Source organism: Aspergillus viridinutans (genome assembly GCF_018404265.1).
Source record: "Aspergillus viridinutans IFM 47045 DNA, scaffold_6, whole genome shotgun sequence".
Lineage (NCBI taxonomy): Eukaryota > Fungi > Ascomycota > Eurotiomycetes > Eurotiales > Aspergillaceae > Aspergillus > Aspergillus viridinutans.
The window spans coordinates 646,279-672,300 of record NW_025091222.1 but is presented as its reverse complement, the minus strand read 5'-3'; the positions used below and the strand labels follow the sequence as shown (position 1 = coordinate 672,300).

The following is a 26,022-nucleotide window of genomic DNA, read 5'->3' as shown; positions in this document are numbered from 1 at the left end:
ATATTTGACTGCTCTTTGAGGAACCACTTACGTCCAGTTTGAGAGCCCATCAGCTACGGCGGACACTAATCAATGCAATGGCTCGAATGGTAAGACGACTTTTTGTTTGATGACAGACCTTTGAGTCGAATATAGTCCCTCTTGCCGAATCACTGGCTTGCTTCAGTGTGACACGTTCATTATCGATGCGCTGATGCAGAATGGAAATATTGCTATTGATGTTGTTTTGTAAGGGTAGGGAAGGCTGGACTCAGTAGAGATCAGTAGTAATAAATAGAATGTTACATCCAACAACTCAGGGTTACTCTTCTGAGTATGACTAGATGCAACCTTTGCCCCTATTTCTTATCTATTTAACGTCTGACTCGTTTGACTTGCGTTTCACCTGTTTTGGCTAACTGTTTTAGCAGGCGGATAAAAGTCCAAGCTTTAGAGACCGGGTCTCGAACAAGAACAGGCTACTTTAGTAGTCTATTATGACGCCACACTATCGTGAATGGCTTGAATGGATAAGGATGTGTCTCATACCCCTGCGATGCTTGCTACATACCACCCTCCCTTTAGCTTTCGGATATCATCTTGTCCAGTCTTATCTCTAGATGACTTTTGGGTTACTCCTAGATCACTCTCGGACCATACTTGGAACCGCTGCACTCATGGACGACGAAAACAGGAAACCCAAACTTGAAGCACAATCGTCTGGGTTGGCACCTGACTCAAGCAGTAGCTTTGTCACTGCTTCATGGCTACTCACTGCTGCCAATAGCAGTGGCGTCTGATTATAGATATCGTTTGACTCTCTCTGCTTCAAGGAGTGGCTGACTCACTGCTCCGTGCCCCTTCACAGCTGTCCCATGTCTCTTCACTGCTGCCCCATGACAGCGCCAGTCTAGAGCTATCCATTGACTTTGGGTTAGCGCCTGCCTCAAGCAGTAGCTGAACCACTCCTTTGTGCCTTTCCGCTGCCAATAACAGTGGCGTCCGATTATTGATATCCTTTGACTCTAGGTTGGCGCCAGGCTCAAGGAGTAGCTTAACCACTGTTCCATTCCCACTTCCTGCTGCCCATGATAGCGGCGTCCGGTTAGAGCTATCCTTTTCTGCCCTAAGGAGTAACTGAACCACTGCTTCACACTCACTTCCTGCTGCTAAGGACAGTGAGCCATCATGCCCACTTCCTGCTGCCCATGACAGTGGTGTCCAATTAGAGTGATCCTTTGACTCTGGGGTGGCGTCTGCCTCAAGGAGTAGCTTGACTACTCCTTCATGCCCATTCGCTACTGCTAATGACAGTGGCATATCGCCCGAGTCATTCTCTGGGTTGGCACCTGCCTTAAGAAGAATCTGAACTACTGCTTCACGCCCATTCGCTGCTGCAAAGGACAGTGGTGTATTGCTTGGTCTGGTCTGGATGTCTACCAAGCTCTTGTCTTTCCGTAGGATAATTTCCACCAAATCTGACAGGTCTTTCTTAATGGCCCTAAACAGGCCTCTCGCCAGCCCTGCACTTGAAGGTTGAAAACTTCCTTCTTGAATGGGGTTGCGAAGTTGATGGAAGATGGAGTCCACAAGGTGAGAAAGACACATAATCAAATTGATCAAATCAAATGAAGTGTTGACAGTCAAGTAGCGCTGTCAGTCCACCTTTCAACAAGGAAAATGAACTCCTAATCAGTCCTGTTTGTCTACCTGTCTACATTCCGCAGAGGTCTTCTCTCCTCCATCCTATGGATGACCTGCGCACATATCTAGAGCAAGATCTGCGGACACTCCGTCTGGACAAAATCCATCAACATCTCTGGCTCGCAGGTCTTCCTCGGGCTGCACGGCCATTGCATCGACAAAAACTGCTTGATCGCACAATCATAGTCACCGAAGATCCGAACGAGCACCTTGTTTGGCATGAGTCTCGTATTTTCGTCAAACCGCTTCCAGAATATATGCTCTCCTATCAGTTCTGGACGGACCATCTCGAGAAGGAATTTCAAGACGAATCTTTGCGCAAAGCTGCTTATGGGCTCCTCCTATCCTACAGCTGGCTTATATGCCATAAATCTGACCTCAGCGTAGCGCATTCCAGCGGTCTTTTGCCTGAATCAATCACTTGGGAGAATTGGGTAAACTTTCTGGCCGACTTACTAAGTCACGTCGATATACACTCCCTTAGCAATATCTCCATTCGGTACCGATACGGCGAGCTACGACTCTCAAGATTGCACCGCATATACAAATTTTTCCCTTCMGTCTTCTCCACAAAAAATTTTATCAAGGGATTCAAATCCGAGTCGACGTGGTATAAAGCCTTCTTCGCCCGCAATTTCAGTTGGATCTTTGCGGTTTTTGCGTACGTGACCGTTGCATTAAGTGCGATGCAGGTAGGGCTTGGGACAAAAAAGCTACAAGATAACCACAACTTCCAGCAAGGATCACAGCGATTCGCAGTTGCAAGTTTGATTCTACTCACTGCAAGTCTGGCTCTGATCCTTATCATCTGGCTCTTTCTATTTTGTTTTCATTGCCTATGGGCCATGCAGAGTCTGAAGCATCGAATGGATTAGAAAAATGAGGGGTGAAGCCCTGAGATACTGGTGATCGTTGGATTTACACTACAGTTGCTGTCTGCTTCCTCGGCAGGACGTCTCTCTGCATCCTGCCGCAGGATCATGAGACGTGTATGCCTCAATCGGCCAACAACAGCTTCACTTCCTCATTGTCTTCGAAGGCGCGGCACGGAATAGCCATCCGTCTGACCTGGTTTTCGGGGTACTCGAGTAACATATTGAAAGTTGTAACATCAGCCGATGACTCCCACTCGCTGGATTGGCAACAATTGGTAGCCCCTCTCCACGAAACATATCATCACCACCGGAGCCAGGTCAGCCCCATAGTTCGGGCAGATGTCGGAGGAGAACTTCAGCAGCTGTCACGGAATCAGAACTCTTCCCGCAGATGGGAAGGACTAAGGCAAAGGGAGAGGCGTGTGTTCCAAACGGATAACTAAAGATTCTGGATAGGGCTGGGGTCGCGTCAGAAGTGAAGGCTGACAGGAAAGCCTTCCACTACTATTTGCCGAGATATTATTCTGTTATTTCGTCAAAAGTAGATTGGGTACTCTACATTAAACAAGATTATCAATCCAAATTCTTGAATGAGCATACTATCAGATTGAGAACTATAGGATGCCCTAGTGTCCATCATATAGATAAACGCTCAAGTTAGCGTAGCATTGGTTTGAACTTCTATCGCTTTTAATACAATAATATCCCTATTATGGGTTTTACACACCCAACTCCACTCCCCACTTATATTTGCTCCAAGCGAAGATAAGAGTGCGGTTTACCTTTTATAGTGGCGCCAGGACATGTGACAGGACCAGGTTGAATTTGTTTTAAATATAATAATAGTATTGTATAATTCGCCGAGGTCCAGGCACTAGTGCTTTTGCACAGGCACTAACGAGGATCGACTAATGGTCAGGACTCAGGGCCCAAAAATAAGGATCTTCTAGATTTTGTTATCCATGCTTACTTCCTAGATCATTAAGGTATGTTTACCTTTCCAACAGTGGCAGGGAGTAAGCTGCCACTGGATATGTATTTTTAATGTTTCTATCTCAAGACTTTTATACAGGTGAGGTTAAGACCCAAGCGAGAGATGTCGAACGTCTATATTTGGGACTATAATTAGAAACTCTGAAACGGTGGGGACAGGGGACAGGGGACAGGTATCAGACCCACGGTTTGAGCAGGATATTCAGCAACCTGAAACTGCCGATGTCCTATATCATGGGCCATATTCAAGTCGATAACTCGATTTTTCTGCTTCCCCGCCGACAGGATACAACATGAGAATACAACCTTATGGAGCAACGAATGTTTCACCATCCAAGGCGGTTCCCATGGAAGGGTTCATGTCTACACGGACATCTCCTTCTTCTTCACAAAATCGTCTCACACTGAGTCAAAGTAGGAGAAGCTTCTCATCCGAAGCACCCGGGCTTCCTTTACAGGACAGGAGGTATCCTTCACAGATAACAGGAGGCAAGCTGGAGCAGCTTTTGTCGTGGATGACCCTCTATAGGTTTCACCAAGACCCTGAATTGTCGGTTAGCGGTGGACACCGAATCCAAAAGTCTTCCCTCGAACGATGGAGAACGATAGATGCCTCTCATTTGTCTCTCTATCCGTCGACAAGCCGGATTGACCAGGTTGACAGCCGCGATGGTGTCATGGAACCGGGACAGACCCTTGCCATCCCCTGCATCAAGCTATGGCATGGTGTGCTACCCCTAAAAAAGAAACATGAGGGAAATCCCAAATGGAGTTCTTCACACTAATGTCCTGGTGGATCATGCTGTCATGGACTCTTAGAGTGATAGGCGGACTTTATATACAGAGTGAGCACACTGCTGTTGATCATCTTGAGTCTAATAACCTGCATCATCAACATGGAGTCTAATCAAATGGTGGATTACGCCACGGGCCATGATGGCCTCAACACTCCTCGCGATGTCCTTTTTGTCCAACTTATCTATTCATCCACGTTGGCTTTCGCCGGGATCGTCCTACTCGCACGGGTGGCTCAAATCGGGCATGCCTATCTTCGCTACATTGTCTGTTCCGGTGCAACTGAAAAGCAACAATCAGTCTGGAGCATCACGGAATCATCACTCTGGGTTCGAATCAAAAGCCATCTGCTCTATGCGCCATTGTTCGGCAAGCGCCATAACCGAGAGATCCAGCTCTCGTCGGCCATGAATATGGGCACTCTGCCTTCCCGGTTTCAGTCACTTCTTATTTTTGGGTATATTCTCAGCCAAATCATCTACTGCTGTGATCTCAACTATCAGAACGATACGCCCGCCGTCATTGCAGAGCTTCGGGGACGTTCCGGTACATTGGCCACCTTAAACATAGTCCCTCTTGTGCTCTTTGCCACACGCAACAACCCCTTGATCCCTCTCCTACGGATCAGTTTCGACTCATATAACCTTTTCCACCGATGGCTAGGCCGTATCGCCGCCATCGAGAGCATAATTCACATGGCTGCTTGGGCCGTCAACACCGTCCGAGAGGCAAACACGGCCGCACTTGCTCAGCATCTTGCTGAAACGCCCTCCTACGCCTGGGGAATGGTTGCAACTGCAGTCATGGGCTTTTTTATTCTGCACTCCCTCTCGCCTGTACGGCATGCCTTCTACGAGACCTTTCTCTGCATTCATCAAGCTGGCGCCTTCCTGATTATCTTGGGCATCTACCTGCACCTCGACATGCACAGCCTGCCTCAAAAGCCATGGATCCAATGGGTCATTCTCATCTGGAGTGCAGAACGATGCACTCGACTCCTCTGGCTCGTCTTCCTGAATGTGTCGCGGCGACACGGCATGACAAAGCTGCGAGTGGAAGCGCTTCCTGGTGAAGCCTGCCGTCTCACATTCTTTCTCCCCAGACACTACCCCGTCCCCGCAGGCAGCCACTTCTTCGCGTACATCCCCCAACTCTCCTGGTGGATGTCGCACCCCTTCTCCGCCGCCTGGACAGAAACCTCCGGCACCTCCCGCCCGAAAAGCATCCAGTCATTTACCACCGACGTCAAATCCCTCACTCTCGAAAACCAATCCTCCCCATTCAACCACACCGCAGTGACACTTGTCGTCGCAGCCCGCCAGGGCATGACCCGCGCGCTGTACACTCGCGCAATGTCCTCCCCAGACGAAACATTCACAACAACCGGCTTCCTCGAGGGCCCCTACTCGTCCCACGCAGTCAACATGGCCAGCTATGGCACCGCGATCCTCTTCTCCGGCGGCGTCGGCATAACGCACCACCTCCTCTTCATCCGGGATCTACTTCTCCGCGCCGCAGCCGGCCGAGCCGCCACGCGGTCCATCACGCTGGTCTGGGCGGTCCGTAGCATGGACAGCGTACGCTGGGTGCTGGAGTATATCCAGGAGATCCTGCAGATGCCGAACGCCGAGGCAGTTCTGACGATCATGCTGTTTGTGTCGAAGCCGAGGAGTCCCGGCGAGATGCGCTCGGCGGGGGGTGTGATTCGGACGTTTGCGGGGCGGTGTAATCCGACTACTGTGCTGGAGGAGATCATACCCAGGAGGATTGGGGCGACGGTGGTGTCGGTTTGTGGGCCGGGGGCGTTGGGGGATGATGTGAGGGAGGCGGCTAGGCGGCAAGTGGATCGGGGGGTTTCGGTTGATTTTGTGGAAGAGGCGTTTACCTGGTAGGCTGATTTTTGGGATATCCTGTTTTAGTAACAGGAAAATAATGTATAATACTGTTGCTGTGCAACGATAACATTGTATCTTATTCACAGCTCGCTATCAAGAACGTGTCAAGTATGTATAGTACTACAGCTCTTGCGTATATCTGCTCCGAGTAACAAAGACAAATTCTCTACAGATGACTCAAGTATAAGCAGAAGCATTCAGTACTATGGACCAGACCAAAGCTACTGCATCCTCTGCGGTCTTTGAATATGATAATTTCCAGGATTTGATTATAACGTAACGTTACGCAAATGAGGCAGATTGCGCATATCAGAGAGGTAAGACACCTTCTATCTTCAAATCCATACCTCACACAGAGTACAAATCGTCTACTGAAAATGAACCTTCAAGGACAAATCGCCATTGTCACCGGCGCCGGGATCGCCCTTGATCTCGCAAAGCAGGGTGCAAAGGTATACCGTATACCACCTCTTCATCTCTGCGACAATATCGCTAATTCCACCAGCTCACCCTAACCTACACATCCACAAGTAGCGCGCACGCAATCGACGATCTATGCAACAAAATCCACGACCTGGACAACGGCTCCGCATCAACCAAAGTCCAAGCTGACCTCCGACAGCCAGACGCCCCAGCCAAATCCTCGCTGCCACGTTCGAGGCCTTCCCGCAGACAACAAGATCGACATCCTAGTCAACAACGCGGGTGTCTCCCAATGCAAGAATCTGGTTGAAACAACCCACGAGGACATCTCCTCCGTCGTCGACATCAACGTCTACGGCTTGATGAGCATGACCAGAGCCGTGATCCCGCATCTCGCCCCGGGCCGGATCATCAACCTCAGCTCTGTAGCTGCTCGGCGCGAAGCATCTGGTTTCTCGGTGTATTCTGCGTCCAAGGCTGCCGTGGAGGGATTCACGAGGTCGTTGGCGTATGAACTGGGTCCTGCGGGGTGTACGGTTAATGCTGTTGAGCCTGGAGCGGTGGGGTCTGATATGCAGCAGAATACGCCGTTGGGTGGGGGGGAGAGTCGTTGTGCCCGAGGATATTGCTCGCGTTGTGACTTTCCTGGCTAATGAGGGAGCGGGATGGGTGACGGGGCAGAGTATTTGTGTTAGTAGGGGGATGCATATGAATTGATTATCAGTCTGTACAAAACGAATCACTAGAGTTTAGATGAGTGTATTAATGGCAAAGCCAGTTAGGTTAGAGCGCCGTCCTCCCCTGGTAAACACCCGCGTACCCCTCGACCTCCTCGCTCATCTGATGAAATACAAGCTGTGCCAGGCGCGCAGAGGGATAAACCCTCAGTCCAGCTGGATTAAGCACCTGCATCAAGGCACCGACTGCCCCGACATATCCACTGTCCATAACACCGGCGGTGAGCAACACACCAGAGCGGAAGAGTGAGCTGCGCACAAAGATCTGGCCCATGAGGTCAAGAGGGACAGACACCGTCTCGTTGAATTCGACGAGGTAGGATCCCTGCGGGAGATCGAGGAAGCGTTCCTCTGGAGTAGTGGTACTTGATGCGGGGAAGGGTATTTCACTTGTTGCCGCAGTCTGGCGACGCTGGTTTTCTAGATCAATTGTTCCAGGCGATGTCCAGGTGAGGACTCGTTTGAGGGTCAGGTCCACGCCGCAGGGTTGGACTTGCAGGGCTGGATTCTGGACATTGCGGATGATGGTGCGGGTGAGGAGAGTGCGGCCAGGGATGATCATTTTAGCTCTGTTCAGTCTCGAGTAGTCAGTTGAGAGCTGTCAAGGACAGATAGCGCAGTGTAATAGCAAATGAAGTCTCATATAATAGTGGGCTGGGTGTTTTCAATGACTGTAAACATCGATTCATAGAATGGAAGGCTAAAGGTACTACCTTGGTGTTAGGCCAAAAGATAAAGGTTAAAGGTGGCTGGTCGAACCCCAAAAGAAATGGTCCAACCCAGCTCGCTAAATTAAAGAGGCATTATAGGCTATGCTCGGACTATCTACTCCTTACAGTGTATGACAGCGGCGATTGGTGATGGAGAGTTTAAGCTTGGCAGGTCAACCAGCATGATTGAAGCATACTGCTGCGCCTCAATGTGAGTCACAATGTGTCACAATGATACATTATTTTAGGGGCATCTACGATGTTAAAGAGATACTCCATATAAATATATATTCCCTACAAATCCGTGCACGAGGCACTCTGCCGATCATATAATGGATGTGCTCGACAAGTGGGACCCAGAATTTGACGATGTCGGCACGCTGAGTCTGGACGAGATCTATGAAGAACTGAGTCGCCTCGATGCTTTTGAGCGGTTTATAAGTTCGAAGCAAGGAAAGGATGATACCAACGCCAAAAAGGATAGCGAGCAAGCTCCAGCCCAGGACAACCCAGAGGAGATCCGAAAGAACACTGTACTCAATGACATCGACACACGCCGCATCGCGCTTCGAGCTGGGGCAATGGAGCTTTCCCGCGCGAAGATCCGACCGATGACGATAGTCGATTTGCCTGCTGATATTCTGCTCCAGATTTTTGGTTACTTCCAGGACACAAGAATCAGAAGGCAGGCCCAAATTGACTGGGGGTTGCTACCCAGTGAACAAGAAATTGCCCGCAGGACCGCCCGCGAGACGATCCGACATGTCCGCCTGGTCTGCAGCCTGTTCAACGACTTGGCGTCACCGCTGTTGTGTCCGATCCTCCGGGTAGATCTTGACCAGGAATCGCTGAACGGGGCTGTGGAGTTGTGCAAACGCCCCCGGATAGCTCAAGGTGTGCATGCTATTCAAGTGGGGCTGCAATATCGTCCAAAGGAGCTTGTCTCGGACTGCCCGAAATTCAAGGACTTCCGCAAGAAGCAATTGCAAGAAATGGCCAATCGCTGTGACTATTACGCTGAGAAATGGTTCCTCGGAGGGCATGAATCGGACGATGAAACAGTCTGCCCGCTGCCCTTGAGGGTATATCGAGAAGCGACAAGCAATTACGGCAAAATCAGTTGGTCGTGGGACTCCTATTTTGACTCTGACGAGAGTGACGAGAACGACAAGACTGACCATGTCGCCGAATCAGAGGCGGATGAGCACATGGAGATCCTCGTCCGAGGCTATACTGAATACCGCAAAAAGCATGAAGAGCAGCTGCAACTCATCACGACGGGATCCTTCGTCACCACGGTTGCATCCTGTATCTCCCAACTGCCCAGCATGGTTGCCCTGGGCTTCACCGACAAAATGGAACGACTATTTGATTGGAACAACCCGACAGTTGTGCTGAGAGACAAGAGTTTGCTTCCCGGAATGCTGAGCGCAGCGTTGGAGTGGCAAAAGATCGAGGATTTTGGGGATTTCAAGCTCGCGCCTGCCAGGATCTTGCTCGAATTGCCGGTTGCCATACACAAAGCCGGAGTCAAGCTGAGGGATCTTTTCATCGGACCGTTCCCATGCCGGGGCAGTTTTTCTCTGCTCTGTCCCGATACTATGAGCAGTTCCACTGATCCTACAGCATGGTCAGATCTTCGAGCCGCGTGCAGCAGTCTCCGGAGAGTCGATTTCGGATCCTGCCTCAACCACCGTTCCATCCGGCACGAGCATCTCCGACCGGAAGAAAAGTACTATGTCAACCAGTATCTCAACACAATACTGTGCAGCGCAGGGCTGGAAGATGTGCGGATGAGCTTCTATCCGTTTGGCCTCAATGATGGCCGGACCACGAAGGTGGGCTGGTACGACCTAGGTCCTGTTCTTGCTGCCGTCAAATGGCCGCGGATCAAACATTTGGCGATCCTCGATGTCTCCTCGAAGCAAGATGATCTACAGAGGTTCTGCTCCGGGCTGAGTGACACAATGAGCTCCCTTCAATTGTCCAGTATACAGCTTTTGAACGGTAGCTGGGCAGGGATTCTGGCCACATTGGACGAGAAGGTTGGGTATAGATTCCGCGAACAGAAAGCCACTGGCTATTTGAGTTATCTGAGGGGAGAAGAGTTTGAAGAAGAGGAGGTCAGGGAAAGGAGAATCTTCGAGGACTTTGATAGTGGCTGGGATGAGCCTGAACCACTTCCTCCGGCAGGGCAGCAGTTGAAGGAGCTACACCCTTCACTGTTCACTAACTGGTAGCTGGTGTCACTGCCATATAGTGTGCCTTAGAGTCCTACAATCGAGGACCAATAGCTATGATTATTATTATCATCGCTGCATTTTACATTGACTTTTAGAAACCCGTCTGGACCAATTTGTCGGGCAGTTGTAGGTTTATCCATTCCATGGTTCATAGCTACACAGCATCACCATCCGACAGAACCAGCAATACAGATGAGCTTATCGATCATATGATTCTTTGCGCATCATCACGGCCATGGCATCTATTCCCATAAGACACCCCAACACCTCATATCCATCACCATCAACCTCCTCAATACACCAACACAATGTCCACAGAAAGCGACGACCCCAACGCCATCGATCTCCTATCCCGCCTAGCAACTCTACTCGCACGAGTCGCCAGCAACCTCCATCACAACCATCTCGACCGAACCACCATTCAGACCCTCCTCCTCCAGTACTCCTCCCGTGCCGAATCCGACGGCCGCCTCATCAACGCCTCAAGACAAGACTCCCAGTGCGTAGAACACGGCGTCTTTCTCTCCTACGTCCACGTCGAGTTACTCTCCTGGCTAACCAAACACAATTACACCATCCCTCCGTCCTCAGTGAAATGGTACAGCTGGCGCAAACTCGTTTCGAGAAAGTACCGTCTCCCATCGCTATTCTCCGCTCGGGCGCACGCGGCGCAATTGGAGGATCTACTGCAGAATGTGGTGGATAAGGGGGAACTGCTGCATGCGGATCTGCGAGCTCATGAGGTTTGTTACATTCCATGCGGATGAGCGTTGCTGATTGGAGTTGTAGATTGAGGTTCCGGATGTTGCGATTGATTATGGACAGGTGACGCCTCAGGCGCCGCAGGGGACATCACCAGAAGGTATGTATTCTATCTTTGTCTGTTCTAGGGTTCGTTCTAACTGCTATAGCTCTGCATAAACTGCTGCATCGCGCGATGCTGGCTGAGGTACTGCTCCGGGAGGGAAGGGTGTCATGATGATCATTACGGTGGGGGTGTTGGCGTTGCTCATTCTCTCTTTGGCTTGTAGTCCTCTTTAACAGTTCATTACTGCTTCTTCTGCATCTTATTATGTACTACCAACAACAAATAATCCTCTATCCGTATATAGGTACATTCATCTATGACTGGAGTGATCCTTAATAATATCTCGTATCCAGCTGACAAATAGAAGCCCCAGAACGAGGTCTAGCCCCGCGTAAACACATATATCATGAGCCTATCCCCATCATCCCGACAATCAAATAGCAAGCAGTCAAGCATCTAACACAAAATGTCCCACGTCCACGCCACCCCGCAGACCCCAACCCTAGCCACCACCCCGGGAACAGGCCGCCTCCCCACCGCAACCTCACACATCCGCATCGCGCGCCCCTGTCGTGATTTCACCGCCGCAGAGCGCTTCTACGTTACCGGACTAGGCCTCAAAGTCCTCTGGCGGAGTGGGCCCGCGCACGAAGTCGAGGGCGGCCATGAGCTGCTGATGCTGGGGTGGCCGGGCGCAGCGTGGCATTTGGAGCTAGTGCTGGTGACTGATAGCGAGGAGGAGCATGTGCCGCGGCCGACTGAGGAGGATCTGTTGGTTATTTATGTGGATGGCGATTAAGCCCGGAGTTGTGGAGTGGTTGGTTGAAGGTGAAGGGGTGAGGGTGAAGCATTCGAATGAGTATTGGGAGAAGTGGGGGGTTACGGTTAAGGATCCGGATGGGTATTTGTTGGTTTTGTGTCAGAGGGGGTGGACGAATGCTTAGTTCTATGGTGTTTGGGATTTGATGATTCAATGGTATGACCGTATGATGATCTTCTCACGAAATAGTAGTGGTAGATATACGTGCTTCCGCCGTCTGTGGTCGTCTCTCTGCGGTCATAGGTCGGGTCTCCCCATCATCGACATCGATCTGCTGCAGGTCACCGACCCTACCAGGCAATGAAGCATGGCCCCATCGCAGAAGCTATGGCAGTTGTGCTGCTTGTGCATATGATGATATGATGATATGACACTGTTGAACAAAGGCTGGATTTTCGCACGTGATACTCTGTACTCTGGCTCCTTGTTGTCGGTGAAGAGTGGCAGAATTAGCAACACGAGTCATGATCATCCTCCTTTGTCTCGTACCTCACGGCCTCAGGGGTACTCTACGCGATAACTCGCACCGTCTACTCTACTCATCCAAATAATGCGATTCCCGGCTCGCTCCAATGCACTTCATCTCTTCTGATTTCGCCCGGTGTTTCCGTTATGGTCTGCTTCGCCGGTACGGACCGCGCCGCCGTCTCGTTCAGGCCTTGTTTATTAGCTTCGGGCTATGGATTGCACTAGAAATCCTTCTCATATATCAGCGGGTCTCAACAGCGGACACGATCAAGCCCCGTGCGCCACAGAAACCGGAGCGAATATACATTGCGAGCATGCACTGGAACAACGAGGCGATTCTGCGGAGTCACTGGAATGACGCAATCGTTCAATTGGCTAGAACATGGGGTGCGGAGAATGTCTTCGTCAGTGTCTTTGAGAGCGGAAGCTGGGATGATACAAAGGGAGCGCTTCGTGATCTTGATGTCGAGCTGGATCGTCTCGGTGTGAGACGGAACATCACGCTTTCGGACACGACTCACGAGGATGAAATATCGGTTCCTCCTTCGAGCGAAGGCTGGATAGATACTCCTCGCGGCCGGAAGGAACTCAGGCGTATACCTTACCTGGCTCGGCTCCGCAACTTGACCCTGCGCCCTCTGGAGGATCTCGAACGGGAAGGCATAGCATTTGACAAGATTCTCTTCTTGAATGACGTGGTATTCACCGTACGTACCTATCCTACTCAAGCTTTGCTAAAAGAATGACCTCCAACCCTACTCGATGCTCGCGCAGGTAGATGATGTTATTGAACTGCTTAACACAAACGATGGGGTATACGCCGCGGCTTGCTCTCTAGACTATTCCCGACCTCCGTTGTATTATGATACTTTTGCTTTGCGGGATAGCCGCGGCGATGAGCATGTTATGCAAACGTGGCCTTATTTTCGTTCTACAACATCTCGGCATGCGCTCTTCAACATGTCCCCTGTCCCCGTCAAGAGTTGTTGGAATGGCATGGGTAAGCTCATCTTTGCTTGTCCCGTAGTATCTGTTCTTCCCTTGCTTTGACTCACCCGGCTTGAACAGTCGTTATGCCGATTGAGCCTTTTGTGTCGGGCACGCCGCTGCGCTTTCGTGGGATTCCCGATTCTTTAGCATTGTTCCATCTTGAGGCTTCTGAATGTTGCTTAATCCACGCGGACAATCCTCTCTCAGGACTCCAGGGCGTCTACCTGAATCCCAAGGTCCGTGTTGGTTATAACGGCACGGCATACGAAAAGGTTCACCCTGTTGGCTCCTGGCTGTCTCCACAATATATCGCCTTGGCTCTGTGGGAGAACAGATTCCGGCGGTGGGCTACCACGCCTATTTTCAAGAAGTTGGTCGTGCGACGGAGGGTCGCCCAATGGAAGGCTCTCTCTAGCGGCCGGCATGAGCCAGGCGACTTCTGTTTGATCAACGAGATGCAGGTTCTCGTTGCTAATGGCTGGGCCCATGTATAAACATCACTTCGGTTCCATCCATAGGTACCTAAAGTGTGACTGAAATTGTACTAGCATGGATACTAGTACGATGTTTGCCAACGACCGAGTAAATTGAGCGTCTCGCGCTTCCTGGATGGACACTGAAGCATTGAGACCGCGAGGAAATTTCGTGAAAGTTGTTCGTTTTGGAACGCCACCAATCCGGCAATAACGGCTGAACTGGGCTTTGATGTCTTTTCCGAGAGGGAGCTGACTTGCTCATCCAATTGGCGTCACAATCGCCGTGCTCCAAGCCCATGGATGCGGCTACGACACGGCGGTTGAACCAGCACAGGTCAGGCCGGGGATAGGCGTTCTACAGTGCAGGGGAACTCAAACCTGCTGCAATGGACTATCACGCAGATGTGATAGAGCTCTGTCTCATTCGACCGCTCTCCAAGTTTGACGCTAGTCAGTCAAAATGAACGATTCAGTCCCTGTCTGATTCGCGGTTTCCACCTGGAAAGCGATTTGAAGGTTGAGAAATATATTCTAGTCGCTTAGATCCAAGGTTCGAGACATTTAGCTACATTGCAAGGTCAAATATACTGGAAACATATATGTCTTACATTTTTGATTCTTTGACCATACTCGCCCTTTCTATCATATCAATGTCACATTTCTTGGAATTTGTGGTCAAGATATTGATCCGGAGCCGTGCCTCTTTACCACCGATGATTGAGCGCATTTTCGAAGATTTCTAATACTTCGTCCAGGCTACTTTTGGATATGCGAGTGGAGTCTGCTATTCCTTAGACAACTACTAGCAACACGGTGAAATCATCTATCTCTATCCACAGTCAATGAGCCACAATGTATAATATGCTACAATGGGATTGGTAATCCAATAGGTTACTATGTGTATACGTCTTCTCGCCACGTATAGTTAGACTGATATTAATAAGCTTGACTAGAGTACAGTCCATGCAACGGTTATTTCCCCCTCGAAACGTGCACCCTCTACAGATGGCCCTGACCAGCCGAAGAGGCAGGAGAAGTGCCAGCCGCACTCGCCGAGGCAACCGTCTCACCCTTGAACTTGGACAGCACATCAGTAGTCGACCCGGAGAGCGTCCCGGAGCTGGAGAACGAGTTGGCGACACAGCTCCGGCCGATATAAGACGCGCAGGTAGACGAGGCACTCGAGGACCCGAACAGCTCACCCGCGAAGCTGGAGGACTCGACGGCAGCGGTGACGTCGGAGAAGAGGTTACCCTCGGCGAGGACGTAGGCGCCGGAGCCGATCTCGAAGGCGTGGTTGGAGTTGTCGTTCCAGTAGTTGTTGACGGCGTGCAGGTAGGTGTTGCCCTGGACCTTGGGGGCGCGGCCGCTGGTCTTGTAGAAGTAGTTGCCCTTCATGGTGACCTTGTCGCTGGAGCCGTCCAGGTAGACGTTCCAGTAGTGGTGGTTGTCGCAGGTGGCCGAGTAGTCGGACTCGCCGTCGATGTAGTTGTTGGAGAGGGTGACGCGGTTGCTGGCTTCGGTGCCGAGGACGTAGTGTTGGCGGCCGATGCGAGCGGTCTATTCACTTGGTTTCAGTCTTCTGTATGTTCAACTTGTCTGTGTGTGAGGGGAAACGGACAGTCACATGGTCGACCCAGACGAGGTCGGCCTGGTCGATGGTGATGGCGTCGCCTCCCCAGACGTACTTGGGGTTGATGTCGGTGACGGCGATGTTCCTGCACGAGTCAGCACAATCCTTCGCCTTTATTTTCTTGCACTCACTGAATGATGATGTTCTCAGCACCGCTGACGATACGAAGGCCCTTGCCCTTGATGACACCGGAGGTGCCCTCACCGATGAGGGACTTGTTGGAGTTGACGGTGATACCAAGCGTGCCGGCATTGTCGCTACTTGTGTCAGAACCATGAAACAAAATTCAGATGGAAGCAACATACTAGGACACCGAAACAGAAGGAGCATCAGGCTCGTAGTTGGTGCACCAGTCGTTCTGGTTGATGGCTACCTGGCAGCCAGAGGCAGTACCCCAGGGAGCGCAACCAGTTGCGGTGGTGGTACCCTCGGTTCCAGTAAAGTCAAAGGTCTTGGTGAGCACAATCACACGGGCCTCATCATCACCGAGGTACGAGACCAGCTCGTCGGTGGTGGAAGGGTAGACGGCAGTAGCACTACCACCGCCGGTCACAGACGAGGCGAAACCCTCGGCGGTGCCTTGGACGCTAACCGCAAAGGCCTGGGAGGCCAGAGCGCCGATGGTGGTAAGGAAAGCAGCGTACTTCATCCTGGAAGTAGGCAAGAAAAGAATGACTGAGGTAATTGAAAAAAAGGGAAAAGAATGACAAGGTGAGATGTGCTGAGGAACGGAACATTAAGCCATGAGTTGCAGATCACTGGTTTTATATACCAGTTGGTTCTCAACCCCTGAAGGACGACCATGGTACCATCTCAAACACCATTCTATAATGGTCTGTCAGGAATTCTCCGTCGAGTGGAGATGTAGAATTACTCAGTGAATGCCAATCCACTAGTAATCCACCAGTTGGTTGAATCGGCGACGGCAAGGACAAATGTCTATACAAGGCGATTCGGATGCCGATCTCTCCCCAATCTATGTAGGTTCCGGTAAGTGATCCGATATCTATGCGAGACAGCTCCACCGCGTGCGGCATGGATAATGTCGGTTGATTCGTCGGGCCGGCTGCTTTGATTCGTGAGTTTCAGGTATATCATCGTTGTTGATGATGTTGAGGAGGTCATCACAGAAGAAACACGGTATGACGCGGCCTATCCTGCGATGACGAGTCAGGGGAGAAGCTTCTGCCATATTTCGGAAATATACCGAATATTGCGATCAATGTAATAATACTTTATTTGTATATGAACTGGTTAATAGTGTTTAATAGTAAGAAGACCCACAATGGAATATCATGCCATCGTGGCTACTGTTGAGCTCTCCATTCGCAGTATGAGACACGCCCTACAGCATTACGTAGACACTGACGAGTCAAGCGAGACATAATATCTCTTGTCTTTACATTGATCCTACGAGATATCGGTCAATAACTGTAACTGTTCACAATCAAGCATCATGGCTGGCTGGGCAGCCCTTTTGCCTGGTCGCTTAATTTAAGCTTAATCTATACTCAGGCCCATGACTCCATATGCTTTCATCATGCTGATTGATGGGTCCAATTACCGGATAACATGATCAATGCGGCAAGTGTCGCATTGTATTAAGGCGGATAATTGAGTATAAGTTTGAGGTTAATGAAAGCGTCGTGGTATTGTGATGCGGATATATAGTTGGCAGGCTTTGATCAACTTATCTACCAAATGATAAACTAACAAAATAAGGAATAAGATCACCCATTTCCTTCTATATTTCTGGTTACGTTTATACAGCTCTCCTCCTCGGAGCAAAATAGTATCATTGCCTGCATAGACAAGGAATATATCCAGATTCAGGGTTGGCGAAAGCTATGGAGGTACAGAACAAGCACTTAAACATAGCATGACTCTAAAAAATGTTACTTAACACGGACTATAGATTATGCATCCTATATCAACAGGGCAAATATAGCCCATGCTACCTTCTGTCAGTGTCACTGGTCAATGCAAATCTTCTCTACGTAAACAGCAGGACCTTCGCAAGGCTGAATCGAGGCACAACATTGGCTTATTCTCACCTTGCAAATCAACGTGCTTGTCGCTCAGCTCCGTCTTAGCCTCGTCCTGGCTGGAAAGCCCAGCGACCATCTCTCATTACCACCCTTAAACCACCAACCGAGCGGACTTGAATGCATCTTTCGAAGAAACAATACAAGTCATGGCGGAAAGCAGCAGCCTCATTGCAGATCCTTTCCCATCACCGGTTCAGGTGGGCTCCCACTCTTGCCCAAAGCTACGCGCTTATAGCGATGGCATTGCAGCGGGGAGTGAACAGATATAGAGATAGAGGTGGGTTGGGGAAGCTGTTGTTTCCGCTGGGTGATGCTATGGAGGAGTATGGAAAGACTAAAAAAGGACACTGCAGTGCCTTGTGCAGGTCATCATCTATGCGCGGTTAAGACAGAGAAAAAGTATACATATAGTTTCCAACAAAGGAAACTTACTGTGATTGGTGTACGGATGACAATCAGAGCCAATAGATCCTGATGGATGGATTTATACCCTGAGAAAACGAGCAGCTGCGACATAGGAGCGGAATAAGGCCAGGCCTGAAAGGAGGATGAGCGGGAGGCTTCAGAGTAGGCGGTCTTTAGATTTATCTGCTTGATGCTGAAATTTACACTCAATTTCTGCCAGATTCATTGTGATTCTTTCTGGACCGCACTCTCGCCAGGGGAACCAATGACAAGGATAAAGGATTTCCTGCCTGGATTGCAAGGAGTGAAAAATCTGATATGTAAACTCCCTCAGCCCGTCGACCGACTCGGTTGAATCGAAAATAATGAGGATCCGACGATAGCCATGTAACCAGTCGCGGATCACGGTCTGGACGTCGAGTGCCCTGGACGACCTCGTTCCTGCCATTCATCAGCTACTGACGCCTTAGCTGTGGCATTTGTTGCTGCTATGCGAAGCGCAAGAGTAAAGAGTAATGGGAGCGCGTGTTGTAGATTCGATGGTCTATCTTCCAGACAGGAAACCTCAATTCGACGAGGGTAAGCATGGACACAAGGACTACAAATAATGGACTAGGAAAATATCCTCAGACTCAGGGGTGATCTACCTTCGTTATCCCGAGCTCCCGCGGAGAACCACAGGAACCTCCCCGCTGGTTAAGCCACAAATGGATACAACCGGACACGCGAGGCACGTATCTCCAGTTAGGCTTTTCCATGAACCTCGTCTTTTCCCAGTCCTTAGGCCTACTCCGTTCCGGTGTCGGTACCGGTGGGGCACTGCCAAATGTGGAAGAGGCAATGTATACGGCATCGTACGAGGTTCATGAGCTATTGGACCTGTGGAGGAATGTCGACCAGGAGTCCTTCTGGACTACGGCTGAAGAGGAAGGAACGATTGGCCCTGACGAGCAGCAGTAAATAGATATTTATGCGTTGCGTAAGAATTAATATCAGTTCTCGTATCTGAGTCTTCCTTCGGGGTATGGAACTGAATTATACACTGCGGTGGATGGATTAACCCAGGGCCATAGAGATGGGGTCCATAATCCGGGACTGGAATGAGGCAGAGTGTATCAAGTGCTGCTATACTTGAGCCCCACTGCACACGAGTCCAAGAGAAATGGCTTCATCTGACCAAAGCCCTCACTGGAACTGCTTCCTGCGCCGAGAAATCTGAATACGCCTGCATCTCATGCGTCCTTTATAGGCCTTGGCAGGAGAGAAGCAAGTGATAGAATACGAGCAATATCCTTCTCATACACCATCGGTGCCCTCATTCCATGGAATCCCGATATACCTCCAAATCAAGAAGCCCAAGCCGCCAAGACGGAGCATACAGGAACCCGAATGCAGATGCGAGTGGGAGGCCTTGGCTCCCTTGGCGCTGGGCACACACACAACCTCGGAGCTTTTTATAGCAGACCTCGAACGGCTTGGCAGCAGGTAATCAAGATGCCAAGTCCAATACGAGGGACGGAGGGGGTCCGCCTCTGCAGGCCAAGCGTCCTGTTCTACTGGCAGGATTCCGCAGGTGAAAGAGATCCTGGGATTCGAAGCGCGATACGAGGTTGCATCGTATTCTGCTCGCTTGTCGTCGGCTTCATCTGGGGATGTTGAAATCAGCAATGGCAATGGCACCGAGGAATGCGAAGTCGTCTCCGTGATGAGGATGAACGCTTCGATCGAGGAGGGCTTCTGCGAGAGACCAAAGGTATATAAACCCTCGACATCCACGAGAATCGAGGAATCAACAGCAACTCAGCAGACCAGCAGACCAGCAAGCAAGCAAGCAAAGAAAGAAAGCAACAAGAAAGCACCACAGCTCCACCATCTTCAAAATGAAGTTCATCGTCGTCGTCAATGCCCTCATGGTGGCTCTCTGCAGCCACCTCGCCCTGGCCTCTACCATCGGCCACCCCTCCCTGATGCCCCGCGAGGATGCCTTGAGCGACAACAATAGCACAGTCGCGACTCCATACGGCAACATCGTGAGCTCCGTCCTCGACGACGGCAGGAAGAAGATGGAGTTCTTCGATGTTGACGGCACCCTCGAAGTGACCGCCATCGAGACCCCGGAAGGAAGTACGTCCTTTGCCCCCTCCACAAGCCCGCAAACGCAAACACAAACTAACAGACACAGCTGCGACGTTCTATGATGTCGAGGGCAAGGAAGTCAACCTGGCGGACGTGGATGACGACGACGAGGACCTGGAGAAGCGCGTGCCCAAGTGGAAGCTCGCGATCAAGTTCGCCAAGCTGATTGCCAAGTATGGCAAGCGGGCCTGGTCCTACATCTACTGCGTTGGCACTGCTCCGTTCTGGAAGTGTGGTGATGAGGTGAGTTACACTTTGCCTGGGGGGTAAAGAAAGTGGCTGATGAGATAGTTCCTTGACTGTGCTACTGCTGGCCGTGCTCCGTGGAACTGCTATGAGGGAGCTATCTGTGTTGGATGGAGCCTTCACAAGCACTGCAAGTAATTGTGTGCATGTCACATAGTGTCCAATGTGGACTTGAATGGTGGCTTGGATGCTAAGAAGAGAAAGTGAGCTTTGGCGGGAGATGAGATGTGCGGGGATGGGTTATCTGTTCCTGATTTTGGCTTTTTGGATTTTGATAAATGGTGAATAGTCGTGTAGAAATTGAATTTGACCTTTGAAATGCTGTTCCGGGTGTCTCTATGCTTCGTCTTGAACTCCCACAGTAGCAGTATGGCAAGCGGGGGAATGTCGGGGGTCATTCCCCCGATTACCCGAGCCATCAACCAGATAAATATCCTCTAAGCCCCTTCTCCGCATCAAATGTTTAGATCCAGGGATTCAATACAACATGATCTCTTCAGATGAACAAAAGGTGCCTCCCCTCTTCTAACCCAACAACGTCATACTAAATGTCCAGACCATAAACTCGCTCCAGTCCAACTGGATCTGGGCCCCAAACTGGATCGATTCCTCTCCGGCCAACACAGCCGGTAAAATCGTCCGATTCACACGTCACATATCTCTCTCTTCGCCCGCTACAAAAGCGCTAGTCCATTGCTCAGCGGATACACGCTACAAGTTCTATGTCAATGGCGTGCGGGCGGCAGTTGGTCCCGCGCGCGGCAGCCCTCTGATCTGGTACTATGACACGGTAGACATCGCACCGTATCTGCGTGTGGGAGACAACGAGATTGTCTTCGTTGTGGTGAGGTATTTCAATGCGTGCAGGGGTGCGATGCCCTTTGAGCGGACCGCCTTTCCGGGGTTGACGGTTGTGGGGACGATTGAGACGCAGACGGAGACGATGGATGTGCAGTCGAGGGAAGGGTGGTTGGTGCAGGTGGATGAGAGTGTCCAGTTCCCGATGGGACTTGTTGATGATATGTTTCTGCATGTAGGTATCTGTACCTTTGGCAGAAGAGTGGTCGAGGCTAATCGGTTAGATTAATGAGCGGATTACTCCGACTGTGTTGGAAGAGCCGGTTACGCCGATGGTGTACGGGATACGGACGTTGAATGGGGATCTGTCGCCATGGCGTCTACGGCCTCGTCAGATCCCCCTGCCTGAGGAGACTTCTGTGGCTGTTGGACCTGTCCGAAAGTGCCATAGTAGCAACCATATCGACGAGTGGACGGGGTTTCTGAACGCAAAGCAGACACTGACACTCCCGGCCAATTCGTCGCATGCGCTTGAAATCCAGGCAGAGGTTCATTCGACTGCGTTCCTGCGGTGGTCCTTCCGAGCTATGCAGGTGTCTCGCATAACCCTCAAGATCACCTATTCGGAAGGGTACGAGCAAGAGCCACGGTCCTACCCGTTCTTCCGCACAAAGGCTGATCGACTAAACGCGGTGAATAGGCGTCTCATTGGGCCGTATGACGAGGTGACCTTTGACTTACCGGCGGGAAAGACCGTCGTCTACGAGCCGTTCTGGTTTCGCACGTTTAGACTGATCCGCCTTGAGATCGCCAGTGGCCCTGCACCGGTTGAGCTCCTGTCATTCGACGCTACCCAGGTCAATTATCCGATGGCAGTCAAGGCTAACTGGCAGGAAGATGGCGACAAGTACAGCGAGAGGATCTGGGAGGTCTCGATCCGCACAATGCGCAACTGCATGTTCGACGGGTACTCCGACTGTCCGTTCTACGAGCAACTCCAGTAAGCCACCACTCTGCAAGTAAAGGCTCAACTAACGTCCTCAGATACTCAGGCGACAGCCGCTCCGTCGGTCTATTCCACTACCTCCTCTCCGGCGACGACCGCCTCATGCGCCAGGCCATCACCAACTTCGCCGCCTCCGTCAGCCCAGAAGGCCTCACCCAGTCCCGATTCCCGTCGCACGTCCCGCAGATTATCGCCGGGTTCTCCCTCTACTGGATCCTCCAAGTCTGCGACCACCACCTCCACTTCGGCGACACAGCCTACGCCCGCTCCTTCCTCCCCCGTATCGACGGCGTCCTTGAGTTCTTCCACGTCCACATCGACGCCCTCGGCCTCGTCAGCAACCTCCCAGAAGTTGTCTGGCAATACGTCGACTGGGTGACAACATGGGGCGCAACAGATACCCACCCAGACAAAGGCGTCCCCACGTCGGGCCGCCAGTCAAACAGACACACCTTCTTCAGCCTCCTATACGCCTACGGCCTTCAACAAGCCGCGCAGCTTCTCCACACCGTGGGCCGACCAGGCCACGCAGATGAGTACACCTCGCGCGCGTGGTCCGTCCTCGCCGCGGTCCGCAAGCACTGCTACGACGGGCGCTTCTTCACGGATTCCACTGCGGATATTGCCGACGCGGGCGCCTACTCGCAGCACTGCCAAGTGTTCGCTGTGCTATCCGGTGCGGTGGCGGAGGGTGACCGCGCGCGTCTGCTGACGGAGAGTTTTGCGGATGCAGGGTTCGCGAAGTGCTCGTATGTGATGCAGTTTTATGCGCTGCGGGCGTTCTCGCTGGCGGGGGATGAGGCGTATGAGGCGTATTGGGGACGGGTGTGGGATCCGTGGCGGCGGATGCTGGAGTGTAATTTGACGACGTGGGAGGAGGATGATGTGCGGCAGCGCTCGGATTGTCATGCTTGGGGGAGTGTGCCGATCTACGAGTACTGTACGGAGTTGGCGGGGGTGAGGATCGATGCGCCTGGGGCGCGGAGGGTGTTGTTCAAGCCGCGGTTGAGGTTGAGTCGGGGCATCTCGGCGATGGTGGCGGTTGGGAGGGACAATGTCGCGACGGTGAGGTGGGAGACGGTGGACAGTGAGAAGATGGTGGAGCTGAGGTTTGAGAGAGCTGTCGATGCGGTTTCTCAGATGCCGGGGGAGAAGCCGGTTGAGCATGGAGTGGTGCAGTCTCTTTGCTTTACTTGGAGAGACCATTAGAGTTCTTATATGTTGCCGCAGAAATAAGAGAATAACGTCACTGTATTCAACCAATCTAAGAATTCTACTGTCTAATCAGGCATCAGGTATGAGACTGGCTACTAAGGTCTAATTCTAAGCGGTTGGATCAGCAATTCACATGCAAGCGTTCCACTCCTCATTCTTCACCTATAGATGAATGGCCACGACTTTAGCCGGCTCAATGAGCTTACCCAGGATGGGTGAAAACTGTCCCCCGCTGGTTGTAACATACAGCACTGAACCATCTTTGTTGCCAGCAACCGCAGTCGATCCGCCAACCGCAATCATAAACTGATTCCCAGCCACCAACCTGACTCTCCCCTTTGGATCAACCTTCACCAGTCCATTATCCGGGTTTGTGGTGATGTACGCCGCCCCATCGCTCCCAACGACAAGATCATCCGGAGTAATGCCACTAGCAATGACCTCAACCGGGCCCGTAGCGGCAGCCACGCTATTCACCGGGACCCTACAGAACAGCATCTGCGTGGTACTCGTGTAGTAGACATACTTCCCGCGGACGTCTATGCCATTCACACCAACAGCATATGGCTGGCCCGCGGCAGGGAGCATCGAGGCATCAGACAGAGCCTGCGCGTATACTCCCGTCCTCACATCCAGCCGCCAGATCACGCCCTTGGCCGAGTCTGTGATGAGAAGGGGGTTCTCGTTAAACTGCACAATGCCATTCAGCATCTCGGCTTCGGGGATCCGTGCCAGAATACTCCCTGATGGTGCGGTGCCCGAGGCATCGAGTTTCCAGATCACGTATGAACCAGGGGTGCTGGGACGGTAGAGATGGAGAAGTTGCCGGCGACCACTGCGTAGGCGTCTGTGTCGATTTCGGTGATGCCCAGCAGACTAGTGGCATTGGGGAAGGTGTAGAATAAGGAACCAGCTTCCGCGGTGTTGGTGTTGGCTGGGTCGATCAGCCATAGTTCAGGAGCGTCAAGGCGCGTCGCGAGGAGGTTTCCGTTAGGTCGGACTGCAAGGTTTTCGAGCCAGGTGCCATTGCGAGTGAACTGGAAGACTGTCGATGTTGACGAAGGGTTGGTTGTTGGAAGCGAAGGCAACGCCAGTGTTGGACTGATCAACGTGGTAATTAGGGCATAGAGCCAAAGAAAGTTTGGATGGGAATACATAGTCAATCAAATGTAGGTACGCTCTTTATGTAGAGTAGTAGAAGCACGAGAGACGGTTCTGGCATGGATAAATGTCTATTCCTGCAGCTATTTATACTTGACTTCTGTCAAGCAGTTTACGTTCTGGTAAAGGATTTACAGAATTCTCTGGAATTTGCATTCGACGATTTTCCTCCGACTCGATTTGCTTTGCTTGCCTCCAGATTCCGCTCTCCTGTCTACCTAGAAGCTCTAGAATGAGCTCGGACTGGTTGGCAACTCCTGCCTCATGCAATGTCAGTATGGCTAAGCTGACATCTGTCTTTCCATTCTTTGTCAGCAAGATTGCATCTATTGAATGGATACAGAGTGAAGAGATTACCAATGAGAAGAGTTGGTTCTGAATCACTTGTTCTTTCATAATCATTGCTAGTCTATTATGTTAGTAGCGCTAATTTCTCACTACTTAGTAGTAATACTATCTAAGTATACCTAACGCACCACAGAGTTCCGAGCTAAGAATCCATCTGTTTCGTGGAGTCTCCAACAATGGACTCAACATTTAAAGCGATACGCTTCGCTCGGAATCCTTAAATGATCAACCGCCTCGGTGGACAAGACACAACTAAAGGGAATACTCCGGTACTCATCGTCATCAGTTGAAATACATGGAAGTGGATGTTCTGTGTGGACACCGAGGGCGATGGTCCGTACTAGAGGCGCTACTACGGCCGTCCATCCTTTGACGTCCAGGACGTAAAGTGAGAGAACAAGAAGGCATCTCATCACCTTTCCCCTGATTCTGTCTGAGCATGTTTCTCATCAGATTGCTCTAGCAGGTATCATCATGGGCATAATGCCAAGCTAGCCCTCTTCAGCCAAGCCGGACCCTTTCTACACGCCTGACAATGATTCTTGGTCAGACTTGGAGGTTGGAACTATCCTAAAGTCTCGGAGGTTACACTTGCCTCACTAATGCTTATAATACCAAGCAAAGCCAAGTATATCAATTATTGTACGTTACCCAGGACGTGGCCAAAGCAACCCGCCTACACAGTTACCATGATAGTCGTCCCCCAGGCGTGGATGACCAATGTCTTCAATGGGGTTCCGGTCCCGGGCTGCCGCGAGAGTGATTTGCAACCGGGCGAGCCAGATGATGAATTACTGGTGGATGGCCCTTTTGGGACCGAGGACGTTGCCCAGACCCCCATATGGAATATCGAACTGTGAGAGAACAACGACCTGTCGGAGTTTATCATGTTGTACTGTAGCGGACGTTCAAGTTGCCTTTATTATTCTCATGTGTAAACTTGGGGTTTTATATACAAGATAGACATCAGACTGATTTCTAATTAATCTGATAGTATAGGGGATAAATTCCATATATGAAGCTCCATTGTTTACGACTGAACTTCATTTCATAATAATTTACTTAGAGCATGATTGCTAGAGGGGTTTGTATTCTGTGATAATAATACCC

At 51.0% G+C, this 26,022-nt stretch overlaps 11 protein-coding genes across 11 annotated transcripts; 7 read left to right on the top strand and 4 right to left on the bottom strand.

Annotated features, from left to right (window-relative positions):
• Positions 1-4,447: 4,447 nt before the first annotated feature.
• On the top strand, positions 4,448-6,238 carry Aspvir_008089 (ferric reductase family protein; the record flags this gene model as incomplete). Its single annotated transcript, XM_043271265.1, has 1 exon — positions 4,448-6,238. One exon carries the CDS (start codon positions 4,448-4,450, stop codon positions 6,236-6,238), a length of 1,791 nt encoding a protein of 596 aa, XP_043127200.1.
• Positions 6,239-6,618: 380 nt separating this feature from the next.
• Aspvir_008088 (SDR family NAD(P)-dependent oxidoreductase) lies at positions 6,619-7,317 on the top strand (the record flags this gene model as incomplete). Its single annotated transcript, XM_043271264.1, has 2 exons — positions 6,619-6,700; positions 6,776-7,317. 2 exons carry the CDS (start codon positions 6,619-6,621, stop codon positions 7,315-7,317), a joined length of 624 nt encoding a protein of 207 aa, XP_043127199.1.
• A 130-nt stretch (positions 7,318-7,447) lies between these two features.
• Aspvir_008087 (putative dUTP diphosphatase Dut) lies at positions 7,448-7,963 on the bottom strand (the record flags this gene model as incomplete). The annotated part of the gene is made up of 1 exon (XM_043271263.1): positions 7,448-7,963. One exon carries the CDS (start codon positions 7,961-7,963, stop codon positions 7,448-7,450), a length of 516 nt encoding a protein of 171 aa, XP_043127198.1.
• A 480-nt stretch (positions 7,964-8,443) lies between these two features.
• Positions 8,444-10,351, top strand: Aspvir_008086 (uncharacterized protein; the record flags this gene model as incomplete). The annotated part of the gene is made up of 1 exon (XM_043271262.1): positions 8,444-10,351. The coding sequence occupies one exon, from the start codon at positions 8,444-8,446 to the stop codon at positions 10,349-10,351; it is 1,908 nt and encodes a 635-aa protein (XP_043127197.1).
• Positions 10,352-10,662: 311 nt separating this feature from the next.
• On the top strand, positions 10,663-11,333 carry Aspvir_008085 (glyoxalase family protein; the record flags this gene model as incomplete). The annotated part of the gene is made up of 3 exons (XM_043271261.1): positions 10,663-11,097; positions 11,144-11,216; positions 11,266-11,333. The coding sequence occupies 3 exons, from the start codon at positions 10,663-10,665 to the stop codon at positions 11,331-11,333; spliced, it is 576 nt and encodes a 191-aa protein (XP_043127196.1).
• A 295-nt stretch (positions 11,334-11,628) lies between these two features.
• Aspvir_008084 (uncharacterized protein) lies at positions 11,629-11,961 on the top strand (the record flags this gene model as incomplete). Its single annotated transcript, XM_043271260.1, has 1 exon — positions 11,629-11,961. The coding sequence occupies one exon, from the start codon at positions 11,629-11,631 to the stop codon at positions 11,959-11,961; it is 333 nt and encodes a 110-aa protein (XP_043127195.1).
• A 593-nt stretch (positions 11,962-12,554) lies between these two features.
• On the top strand, positions 12,555-13,934 carry Aspvir_008083 (glycosyltransferase family 69 protein; the record flags this gene model as incomplete). The annotated part of the gene is made up of 3 exons (XM_043271259.1): positions 12,555-13,157; positions 13,225-13,450; positions 13,519-13,934. 3 exons carry the CDS (start codon positions 12,555-12,557, stop codon positions 13,932-13,934), a joined length of 1,245 nt encoding a protein of 414 aa, XP_043127194.1.
• A 981-nt stretch (positions 13,935-14,915) lies between these two features.
• Positions 14,916-16,198, bottom strand: Aspvir_008082 (polysaccharide lyase family 1 protein; the record flags this gene model as incomplete). Its single annotated transcript, XM_043271258.1, has 4 exons — positions 14,916-15,476; positions 15,538-15,634; positions 15,681-15,806; positions 15,855-16,198. The coding sequence occupies 4 exons, from the start codon at positions 16,196-16,198 to the stop codon at positions 14,916-14,918; spliced, it is 1,128 nt and encodes a 375-aa protein (XP_043127193.1).
• A 3,684-nt stretch (positions 16,199-19,882) lies between these two features.
• On the top strand, positions 19,883-23,397 carry Aspvir_008081 (putative rhamnosidase B; the record flags this gene model as incomplete). Its single annotated transcript, XM_043271257.1, has 5 exons — positions 19,883-20,126; positions 20,185-20,381; positions 20,941-21,417; positions 21,467-22,182; positions 22,227-23,397. The coding sequence occupies 5 exons, from the start codon at positions 19,883-19,885 to the stop codon at positions 23,395-23,397; spliced, it is 2,805 nt and encodes a 934-aa protein (XP_043127192.1).
• Positions 23,398-23,565: 168 nt separating this feature from the next.
• On the bottom strand, positions 23,566-24,114 carry Aspvir_008080 (uncharacterized protein; the record flags this gene model as incomplete). The annotated part of the gene is made up of 1 exon (XM_043271256.1): positions 23,566-24,114. One exon carries the CDS (start codon positions 24,112-24,114, stop codon positions 23,566-23,568), a length of 549 nt encoding a protein of 182 aa, XP_043127191.1.
• A 68-nt stretch (positions 24,115-24,182) lies between these two features.
• Positions 24,183-24,560, bottom strand: Aspvir_008079 (uncharacterized protein; the record flags this gene model as incomplete). The annotated part of the gene is made up of 1 exon (XM_043271255.1): positions 24,183-24,560. The coding sequence occupies one exon, from the start codon at positions 24,558-24,560 to the stop codon at positions 24,183-24,185; it is 378 nt and encodes a 125-aa protein (XP_043127190.1).
• Positions 24,561-26,022: the final 1,462 nt, after the last annotated feature.